At 38.5% G+C, this 12,275-nt stretch overlaps 1 protein-coding gene across 1 annotated transcript; it reads left to right on the forward strand.

The window, feature by feature from the left end:
- The first annotated feature begins 461 nt into the window (after nt 1-461).
- On the forward strand, nt 462-12,009 carry hmgcll1 (3-hydroxymethyl-3-methylglutaryl-CoA lyase like 1). The gene is made up of 8 exons (XM_078272408.1): nt 462-536; nt 1,040-1,147; nt 1,525-1,620; nt 1,805-1,953; nt 3,415-3,478; nt 3,705-3,893; nt 10,508-10,633; nt 11,441-12,009. The coding sequence occupies exons 2-8, from the start codon at nt 1,079-1,081 to the stop codon at nt 11,570-11,572; spliced, it is 825 nt and encodes a 274-aa protein (XP_078128534.1). The 5' UTR covers nt 462-536; nt 1,040-1,078; the 3' UTR covers nt 11,573-12,009.
- The last annotated feature ends 266 nt before the right edge of the window (nt 12,010-12,275 follow it).

The following is a 12,275-nucleotide window of genomic DNA, read 5'->3' on the forward strand; positions in this document are numbered from 1 at the left end:
TTTATAAATTCTATAATCTTTAATCTCTGTTAAGGGAACATATATGTTCTATAATATGTATTGTATATAATGTATTATAGTTTAAATTGTATATTATATAATATTTAAACTCAACAAGGGAATTATGAGGTTCAGACTTCTTTTTACAGTCACTGGTTCAGACCAGAAAAACACCTAGATCCTCAGGATATCTTTTGTGGTTTGTGTGGAGTTACCCTTACCTTCTTTCCCAGTCTTTCTTTTATGAGACATGTCCTGGGTTTGCATATTAATGTCATGACAGGCTTCTGTTTTGGTTCTTAGGTTTCAGACAGTGGTTCATGTTAGAAATAACATGTCCTGGAGCATCCCACGCCAAAAGGATTACTGACTGCTTGTGTTCAGTGTACTGTCTCGTGTACTTCTTCTTATTAGCATCTCTGTTTATCTTGTTCATCTCTGTTTTGATATTTTCCCAGACCAATACAGGACATGAGTCTCCAGAGTTTGTTAAAATAGTTGAAGTTGGGCCGAGAGATGGACTTCAAAATGAGAAGGTATTCACTGTCATTTCAGTCACGAATCTCATTTATATTTATAAATAAGCACCGCTGTTTTGTACATGATCACCCCTGGAAACCCCATGTTTTATACATAAAACGATCTATAACATATGGGTTGTGTGCCATAATTGCCAGGAGCATATGTTTCACATTTTCTTTGAAATTGAATAAGAAAGATGACACAGCTTCTGGCTTAGTTTACTGTGCTTAGCATGTCACTGCTTATCACTGCTTATCATTTCCTTATTGTTTGCCTGTAGTTTTACAGATTGCCCTGGATGGAGGGATAATTTTATTTACCACAATGTGTTATTATGAGATATTTGTGTATTATGAGAGATCTTAAAATATTCAGCAAGTGCAAGATTCAGCATGTGAATATAGATGTGATTGGCAAGCAGCGTAGCAAAAGAAAAACTCTGCCAGATATCTGCTTGTTGTACCTCCCATATTGAATCATATCCAGAAAGAGCAGTTTCAGTTTCATTGTTCCCCAGGAAATTGTTCCGACAGGGGTGAAAATCCAGCTGATAGACATGCTCTCAGGAACAGGCCTGCCTGTGATCGAGGCCACCAGCTTTGTCTCTTCAAAGTGGGTACCGCAGGTAATAACTCTTCTTTGTGCACAGCAAAAGAGTGCTGAGTGATTTATTAGGCTCTCTTTCTTGTCTGCATACTACTACTGAAGAAAATCTCCTCCTCTAGTATGCTTGTTGGACCCACAGATGCTTTTGGAAAGAATATTTTAAGATATTCTTCATATAGTCACCCTCTCATTCCCTGTCATAAATTGGACCACTATTTACTTCCCGAAAAACAGCAAACATGAACATGTCCAATTTTATTTACTGAGAGTCCTTTAAGAGATGTCTGCTGCCTACAAGCATTTGAAAATATTTGTGCAGGATGATGTATTCACAAGTGATGTTAAAGGTTTATTTTTCTACATCATTATTCCCCCCCTCCACCCCTTGTCATTTAGATGGCCGACCACACTGATGTACTCAGAGGAATCCAGAGAGCACCTCATGTTCGGTACCCTGTTTTGACACCTAACATGCAAGGCTTCCAGGATGCTGTAAGCATTCATTTTCAATTCAGCGTGTTGATCTATGCTACAAACCATGGCTATTTACCCATGCTTGTCAATTTGAGTTAACTGTTGGCACTACATTCTTTTTTTCCCCAGATAATTCCTGCACTTGCGTAAGTGTGACTGCTCAAAACTGTTTTACAAGTTCATTTTTCTCTCCTGTTTTAAGGTTGCAGCTGGTGCTACTGAAGTGGCGGTGTTTGGGTCAGCGTCTGAAACCTTCAGTAAAAAAAATATTAACTGCTCTATTGATGAAAGCATGCTGAGGTTTAAGGAAGTCATTAACACTGCCAAAGAGCGACAGATCCCAGTCCGTGGGTTAGTATTCTGGATAATAATTGTCCCTTACAATGAGCGAAAACACATACTGTATCTAACTTTTTACTCACTTTGTGATTGTTTTTTTTACTCCAATTGAAAACACAGTTGAAAATACTGCAGTTTTTATATGAAGAAGAAAACACACAATTTAGTAATGATACAATAGCTTTATAGCAAACGTCCATATGCACACCAGGTTATATCTAAGCATTAGTGAACCACAGATGCAGATGGAAATTAATGCAAACCAAAAAGGGTAAATTACTGCATATAATTCCCCAAATCCCAATTGTAATGCATGTTTTCTTAGATTACATGCATCTTTCCCCCCAGATGAACCCATCAAAACAACACTGGATTAGTGTAAACACTGTCACTTTCCAAGTGCCAAATACTGTTTAGTAGTTACCAAATGGCATCCGATCAAGATCTGGATCACCACCAAAATCTACTCACCGATCTGTTCACCACATTTCATGGAACTCTCATCTGTATGCCTTTAAAATATCTCATGGACAAACAGATGAACAGCCAAAATAACAAAAAACATCAGAATCACCCGCGATCTTCTATCCTCTCTTAAAATGAGCTCTTCCTTTTAACAAGAGCAGGCAACAGTGACACAGTGATTCAAAATGTTGGTTTTTATTTCAGTGATAGGCCCTACATATAATCCTGTTTTTAGGAATACAGAAACCATAATGAAGCTATAGCATAAGTTCAGTCAGGAAGACTATACCTTTGCATGCTTAGGCCTCCTGTAGTTTTATTTCTTATGCATCTGCATTCAATCCTCTCACACATGCTCATTAATTATTCATTGCTGTCCTGTCTGGGGCTGTCTGTTCTCATCAGCTGATTACATCAGCTGATCTCATCTATCCAATAGTTCAGCGACACACCTACATTGTTAGCCTATCTTCCTACTGCTGCCTCTGTTTAAATATGATTTTCTCTCTGCCTTTAGTACATTCACGCTGCTGTTATGTGTGCAGTACGTTCACGGCTGTTACGCTGTTTAAATCTGTTCTCTCTGTTGCTGTCAGCTGTCATTTCAGTGAAAATCGTCGCAAATGCCAAATCGCCCCTCCACCTCCCCATCACCACCTGTCTTCACAGATTCATCATCTCCATCAGAATCATCAGCTGCCACCACCACCAGTGTCTTGACTTCATGGGGGGATTTATCTTGCTGCTGATCAGGGCAGACGCCCCACAGTTACAAATCTCCCCGTAGAGTCTAAGTCAAAAGACTTTCTGCCATGACTTAATTATCACATATCATCTGTTTTATTATTTGCTTTACTTCATTCACTTGTCTTTCCTGATTAAAATACCAAAATAATCAGCCGGTTGAAGTTCTCCATGTTACAGTAAATTGCTACTACATCCACAGCAGTTAGTTTTTTATAGTTCATTCATCAAACACATCACATTTTTACAAACGTCCTCTTTCAGATATGTTTCTTGTGCCCTTGGATGCCCCCACGAGGGATACATTGAACCTTCCAAAGTCTCTGAGGTGAGATAAACCTTTTACATTCTTCTTATACTTTTATCTTTACTGAAACATTCACTTGAGACAATATTAATCAAATGTTATCACATGTCATTGACATCGCAAATTAGCAAACATTTACAAAATACAGGTTCTAGACATATACTGAAAGAATATATTTGTTAAGGTCAGCTCTTGTACTGATTTCCTGTTAATGAGAGCATTTTGCAATATTTTCACTATTCTTAAGGTGGCAAAGAGTTTATACGAATTGGGCTGCTATGAGATTTCCTTGGGGGATACTATCGGTGTTGGTACTCCAGGTTCCATGTTTAAGATGCTGCAGAGTGTGATGAAGGAGGTGCCCACCAACGCTCTAGCAGTTCACTGCCATGACACTTATGGGCAAGCACTGCCCAACATCCTTACTGCACTTCAGGTAAGAACTCATAATAATGTATAGAATGAAGAGTCATCTCAAAACTACTACTACTCTACTACTGACAATAATGCTTTATTATGTTATGGTCATTATTGTTACAATAATTATTATAACCAATAGTAGAAGAAGTAGTGTATTTTGGTAGTATTGCAGTAGTAAAAGTAGTAATAAAAAAGCTCTTAATATTTCACTTAAGACTTGCAAACAAGGACTTACTTTTGTTTTGACAACAAAAATAAGACATTAGCCAAACTATATACAATACCTTTTTATTGCATTTTGCAGAGCTGCACAAACTTATTCAATGTTGACCCCTGTACCTTCATAGTTGTTTTATTATGCAACGGATGATTGTAAAAACCAAGATGAACAGTTTATTTGAAACTTCAAGGATATAGCCCTGAGCGATCTCATTCACAAGAGGGCCCTTAGACACAAAAGACGTAAACAACAATGAAAGCAAAAGAGAAAAACACGGGTAAAGATAATAAAATAAAATTACAAACACACACAGCTCAATTCCTAACCCTGATTTATAGCAATCTATCCATCTTTCTAAAAAGAAATTGTGGTAGAAGTTTACAAGGTGCTGCTCTCTCCTGCCTGACTCTGAGTAAGAATCGCTTAAGGCACCTGGCATTTCTGGAAGTTCTTAAAATAAAAGGGGAACGGCTCCAAGACTGCTCCAAAAGTTGGGTGGAGGGGACCTGTGAATTCTGGGAAACGCCGAGGAAGGAGCTTGAAAATGCTCAAAACCTGGCAGACATCAAACAGCCGTCTTTGAAAATAAAAGTAAAGGAGAGACCTGACATCTCTGCAAATTTGGTGAAGTAATGTCACTGTGGGATCTCTGAAAAAGGAGACAAATTCTCAGGTGACATGAGCTCTGATAATTCTGGGAGGAAAAGCAGAAGAAAAGTATGAAAATATCCGGATCTTTGTGTGAGGGATGTGAAAAGTGTCAGTACTTTCTCTTTCAGAAGTCTGCAGAGGGCTTACAAAAACTGGCATGGTTAGAAGACGAGGCCCATACCTCAGAGTTGTCCACTGTACTGCCCAAGCACAAGACAGTAATGCATTCATCCTCTTGATCCACACATCCTCTCATGTTGAATTGTTACTTTCTGCAATGGCTTGACAAGCATTCTCTGGGCACCTTCTCATTCACATGCACATCTTTTGTGGAGAACCGCAGGATGATTATGGATAAATGCCCAGCCTTTGCATAAATCAATGTTCTTACTCATGATGACATGAAGAGGAGCAACCAGATGTGGAAGCAAAGTCAAGGTGGTGATTCTTGTTCCAGGATATATTTCAACTTCCTTAAGTAACTGCCAACATTGTAGAGATCACAAGTCCTTTCTGAGGCCTTAAATCATTATTCCTGCTGGGGATAATCTTATGTAAAGAGGCTCCCAATCCATCTCCTTTGACAATTTCGGGGCTGGAGTTACAGTACATTCAAAGACAGCATCTTTTCTTCATTTTTACAAAGAGCAAATCATAGAATCATGCAAAAGGAAGTGACATTTTCATCAGAATGTTTAATTAGGATTCTGTCCATTTAAGGTTGTTTGAAATCATATCAAAATCAAATATTTAAGAGCTTACATCTTAAACAAATATTGAAATTATGAGTATGAAGTGTAAAACAATGTGTCGATGTCCAAGTGTTTATGAAACTGACTGTAAACTTGAATCTGCCCTGAGCTTTAAAAACAATGTGTCACTTTACAACATTATGAATGTATCCTCTGTTTTGGGGAGTATTGAGACAGCACAAAACAAATGTGTAGGTTACAATGGGACACACAGAAAAGCAGGAACCATCAGTCAACAAGGAAGAGGGGCATTAAGAAACGTGATCTAAGCCTCCCCACAAAGCAAGATGATTCACAAACTGCCCACTGAAGAAAAAATCCCAGAATCTTAATGAACATAAGATATTTCCAGCGGGCCCTTCCATCACAGTGCACATGTATTGTAGTGAAGAAAAAAATAATAATTGACTATTATAGTAATATACAGTACTTTGTTTCCATACAGGTCACAAACATGTAATTAGGTTGTAAATCCATGTGGAAGAGCTCTCGTTGGTGTTTTTTTTCCAGCGCTTTTGCCCATAGCGAGTTTAAAACTGACATAAATCCAGACATAAAACAAGGTAACCCAGATATGGCTGTATCAGTTCTCTGGAGCACATTGTCATTGCAGAAGAGGAAGCTCATTGGGGGCTGGGTGGGTCAACAGATGTGAGTGGGTCAGCACAAAGGCTCACCTATTCAGTGTCTGTTGGACAAAGCAACTGAGAGCTAGGTGGATAGAAGGGCCCTGGGGGGCTCCTAACTCATCTGTCGCTTGGCTGTTGAACTCTCTGACAATGCTGTGCTTAAAGGCCAGTGGAAAATGATCCTTTCATTCGCTCGCTGCTGAGCACGTGATAAATAGCACCGCAGCTGCAGTCCCAATTCAACCCAAGAAACTTTGATAGCACTTGTAAATATCTGGTCTGCAGAAGATAATTATTATGCTTTATGATTTTTAGTTTGCGTAAATTACTGCATCATTACTGTGGTAATGTCATTAATTTACAGTGTCACCCCAAGAATAACAAAGACCTTGTTTTGAGACCTGGAAACTTTTAATTAACAAGAGTTAAGCTCCCACCAAAGATAAAACAACTCAATATTAATACTAATAAATACAATAATTACAGTTGTTACCACATATGTAGCTGGTATTTTTCACATATTACACACATTAATTTTATATTATATTTAAAGTAGGCCAGTTATTACTTCTTACTGCATTACTGTCTACTAAATATAATCCTGTATACAGTAGTATACATTTGTTTGCATGCTTACTGTATCATATATAAATACATATTTGCTTTAATAACATTATTGATGAAAATTATTAAGAATGAATACATGGCAGTTCATAGTATTATAACTTGAGATAGCAGATGCTTGCCTTGTAACTGGTGTGTAAAAAAGATTAACTGAGTTTACAGACAAATATTTACTGCACCAGCACATTTTTTAATATAACCTTAAAAACATGACACAAATCACAGTAAAGCCTTTAGGAAGAATGGAAGAAATAACCTTGATTAACCTTGATTAAGGCCTACTCTAATATTGATGCTTTTCTCTTGATTATCTATACAGTGCTATTTATAACCCTGCAATATTGTGCTGAAGAAAAACTCAACAGTGTTTGTGTGTAAAGTCACAAATATCTTTAAAGTAAGCCTTGATTTTGAATGGCAGAGTGAAAAAGCGCAGAGGGACGGTTAAATTCCTCTGTTGATCATATTTAAAATGATTCATCACAGCTGCCCCGTGGCCACAGAAAATAATAGCAGCCAAGGATGTTTTGCCTACCCATAAACAAGATGGAAATGAAAGATTTGATCATAGTTTTTATTACTGTTTGCCAGAAGTCCACACCACCAACTGGGAAAGAAACGAATTCCCCCAGCGCTGTCAGCCCTGAGTCACCTCTTTTGTTCTTGATAAAGACATTCCTCAGTCTTTGTACCTTTTTTTCTTTCTCAGGAGGTCTGGGGGGGCTTTGTTAGAAACCTACTCCTGGCAGGTCACACAATGACAACGTATGTACTTAGATTTCACAGGCTTGGCAAGGAAAATTATTTATTCTTACCCGCAATTTTGGTGTATTGTGTACAGCTGCAGCTGGGGAGTACAGTATAACCTGTTTGTGCTCACAGTCACACTTGAGCTCTCCACTAACAATAACATTTATCTTCAGTATTTTCTTTTGTCTCTGGCCATGAGGCACTGTTGGACCATTATGGGCTCTTCGAGGTCAATAACTTTGTTTTAGGAACACTCAAAGATCTACTGGAAATGTTTGATACTTTCAGTACAACTTTATGTTGTATTTCCATACATTATCATTGTCAGATGTTGTCCACTTTATTCATTCATATATCTGGGACAACACAAATTAATAAACATTAATATGATGTAGATGTGTCAGAATTGACCTTAAGTCTAATTTTCATCTGCAGCTCCCGGGTAGGTTGATGTAATACATTAAAAGAAAATATGAATTCGACATTCAGGACCTTATAATAACCAACAAGACCAAACATCACAAAGAAGAACCAAAGTATAATCTTTAGTGAAATAAAACACTAAAGCAGGTTCACAGTTGTAATATTATTGTTAAATATTATATATAATCTTCTAATGATATCTTTACCACGCCTAAGACTTGGTCAATAAGAATAAGTGCAACAGGTGCATTCAGCATTGTACTATATGTTTTATGGATTGTCTCTGTCAATTTTATTTTTCGGTCTTCGTGGCTGCTCCGACCAAATTAATTTCCTTGTTTTGGGTGTAACAAAGTTAAATATGGTTTGATTTGATAGTGTTCTTTACCTGTTACTGACCACATAGCTTCCACCTGAACATAAAGACATTAAATTGAATCATTTTAAAACACCAGGATCTTAGATTAGGATCAGAATGAGTTCTGTATTATTAAGACTGATTGTCATGGTTAATGGTTGTTCTGCATTCATGGAGCCCAGTAATCCATGTAGAGGTTAATGAGGTGATTATATAGTTCAGAATGTTTTATCCTCAAATAAATCATGAAGCAAAAATGTCATTTATTTATTCTTTATATGTTTGTTTTGTCTATCTCCTAGCTGTCCCTTAATATCCAGTGGCAAGCTTATTTATGCGTTTCTGGAAAGAGGTGATATATGTGTCAACAGTGGATCTGTAATGGTTTCTTTCAGCTTCCCAGTTTATGTAGCAGTGGGTAAAGCATCACTGCTTCATATCCTTCAGTGAATGCACGCTCTCTCTTTCTCTCTCTCTGACGCAGTTATAAAACCAAAATGGGAGCATGTCCATCTTCAGCCTCGTCCACTCATAGTATAGAATGTCAACAAGCTTATCCCAAAGCATGCAAGTTTGAAAATGCACTGTGTCTTTACCCAGGAATGTATTGTTTTTATATGGCCACAGCTCACTGAATATGGCTTTTTAACACTGGGTGCACATCTGGTTTCTGGGCAGTGTGAACCTAACTGAGCATTGGCAAACTCGAGCTGCTGACCACCAATTCCTGCGCGATTAGTGTCCAGAGGAACAGGGCACGCTGCTGAAGGGTCCGTTTTGTTCCTCTCCGAAACAGTATGCGAAGGACCCCTGGCCTTACACGGTTAGCAGCTGAAAGCGAGAGGATTGGCATGCTAGATTACAACTCTGTGTTTATACTACAAAAAAAATCTGCCTAGTACAATATCCTGCTCTGGCTTTATCCAAGGTCTGGAAATCTTGTGCACTGCACACACCGGAGTAGATCTCCTCCTACTTCTACCCCACCTCCTCCTCTTCCTTTGCCAACACAAACAGCAATTACGGCTGGCTCAGACGGGCCCTGAAAGAAGTAGGCTCTTGTCTGGAGGAAAAGCAGCCAATTAGCAGCATTGTTCAAAAAAAGCCAATAGAGATTCTTTTAATTTAGCTCGCTTGGTTTGGCTCCATGGGGTGAAAGTACTTCATGACCCAATGCCACTGAAAGGATCAGTATGTTCATTTTGCCTCACTGTGGGTTCCTCTGACATCTGGCTCTGCCACGGAAGCTGGAAAACATCTTTAATATTCTCATGACGATCCCAGGGACATGTGGAAAACATCCCGAGACCTTAGTCCATAATGAAACTACTGAAAAACTGAAGGTCTGGCCTTGTAATTTTTTTCGGTGTGAAAACAAAGGTTACACTCGTGGTTAGGTTATACTTAAATTGCAAGAACTGCAGTTTTGTCTCTTTATGTAATATGTGCATTCAGAGAAATGATATCTATATGAATTAACTCTTGTGGCATTAACATAAAAAAAAAAATCAATACACTATTATTTCCTAAGCCAGAAAAAACAACTGAAAACGCATCATTATTTTTTCATATAGAGGACACTAGGAATTGTTGGCAGTAAGAAAGAACAACAAGCATTTCCCACAAAATATAACAATTAAGTTGATTGTAAGCAGCCAATGAGCCAAACAAAGTAAATAGCCTTAAAAGTAATCTCTTGCAGGCACCATCAATAAAATAATTTATGAATTTAATGATTATATGTAGCAACTGCACGTTTGTGTAATAATGAATTTCTGTATTGTTGGCACTGTGTAAAAGGACACCGTCCAGCCGAGGAAAAAAATGTCTTCTCAATGTGGCAAGAAAGTGAATCCCCATGGTTAACGGCAGAGTAGTGCTGTAAAACATGAGTAACCCAAAGAATCAGAAACATATGAAATATTCTGTTCAGTATTTATAATGTTCCTCTCGTACGAACAGGGCCATAATTATGTGGTACTAGTGGTTTAAGCTGACAAAGAGGATGACTAAGCCATATGGTGGGACATTCTGTGCCCACTCATCCTCAGGACATAAGCCCACAGTTCTCCTAAACAGCTGTAAAACACGACCGCAGCCCTGGCAAGGTGCGCTGCAGCGGGCAGAACAATCCAACAGAACAAAGATCTTTGTTCCTGGATTTTAACCTGAGGTGAAGCTTGTGTGGAGGCGCTGAATGTCTCTGTTGTGTGTCCTTTGCAGATGGGGGTCTGTGTGGTGGATTCTGCAGTAGCTGGCCTGGGAGGTTGCCCATACGCTCAGGGTTCATCTGGCAATGTTTCAACAGAGGATGTTCTCTACATGCTCCATGGCATGGGCATTGAAACTGTAAGTGTGTCTTCACAGTGCACTTTGTATTTTATGTGTCTATAATCCCAACAGATCAACCAAACTCAACAATCTTTTAGAACTCATTTACATAAGCAGATTGCTCTGCAAACATACGACTCTGTAAATGTTTATTTATAATATCAGTGGTTTTACACAACTTGCACAAGCCTATAGTGTTGCATGCCCAGTCTCAGGGACAATTTATTTAACAATCCCTACCCCTGCTGGAGAGATATGTTTACTGCACTTTAGTTTTCTATCACCTGTTGCACACTTCCCATTAAATTCATGCCTGCCGTTAAGTTGACACTTTTTGTTCATCTTAAAACAAAATCACCTTGTAGACATTGCATTTGAACTAGTCTCGCATTAGTCCACACAGCATTCTGGGATGGGAGAAAAACGTGCTCTGGTTTACTGGCATTTCTTTAAACCAATCACAATCGTCTTGGGCGGTGCTAAGTGCCGGACGGAGCAACGGTGCCTCTGGAAGGAACTTCTTTGGGTAGAACATGTGTACGTTCAAAGTTGTTTTAGTCGTGCAACAGAAAACTCAGATTAGACAGATAGTCTAGCTAGCTGTCTGGATTTACCCTGCAGAGATCTGAGGAGCAGTTAACCGTAGTCCTCATAAATCGACCGGAGTTTAGAATGCCAACACAAAGAAAGCAGAAGTCGACGGACATCCGGCCTAAAAAGAGGGACATCCAGCGGAATTTTTGGAGGCACCTGAACAATCCTGGAAATGAAACATCGTCAATATAGACTACATTTTACCTGATGCTACAATATTTTTCTTTGCAGGGTGTGAACCTTGCCAAAGTTATAGAGGCTGGTGACTTCATCTGCAATGCTTTACATCGCGAGACAAACTCCAAGGTTGCCAAGGCAAGAGGCAGAACACTGGGATGTGTTTCTGTGAGGGAAAATATTTAAATATTTGACTCTGCTCCCTTTAAAGTGCTTCCCCTTTTGTTGCTGCCTTCAGATTTGTTGCCTATGCTTTTGTAGTTGATCCTCCTGTCAGAGGTGTCTCATCCAAATAATCTAAAGATGTACAGGACAACATTGTGTTTTGTGTTCCAAAAATCAGCTGTTTCGAGTTTAGTTCCCTACCTTTCAATTCATTTCCACATTTTGGAGTCTATTACTAGAAGGAAGAAGGGTCATTATGATCAATTTAATCATCAAATTCTTTTTGGTTGGCTTATTTTTTTGCTGTGTATGGGTGGGCATTACAAAAGGAGAGTATTCATTTGTGAGAAATGTCAAGATTGATGAATTGATAAGTCATGAATACATAATGGACTTTTTAAAAGCTGAATTATTCACCTCTGTTTCAAAACTTTCTAATATTTATTTGGCTCAGACAAATAAACCTAGTAAAGGATCACTTTGACTTACGTAACTCAGTGGCCTTATAAAATAACAGAATAAGAATTGAGTCTGTTTTGACAACTTGCTGAACTTCAAAACACCACAGATTTTTCATTTTAATAAACAGAGATGACAAACAGCGAAAAGGGAAGCTCCTTCCTGCTTTTTAAAAATGAATCTCTTTATGCAAAAGCTATACCAGAGCGTCAATCACAAAGTTGAAAGTAGGTCAACTTTATGGTAATGAGCTATGACGCGGTTC

The sequence above is a fragment of the Sander vitreus genome, chromosome 17, assembly GCF_031162955.1.
Source record: "Sander vitreus isolate 19-12246 chromosome 17, sanVit1, whole genome shotgun sequence".
NCBI lineage: Eukaryota > Metazoa > Chordata > Actinopteri > Perciformes > Percidae > Sander > Sander vitreus.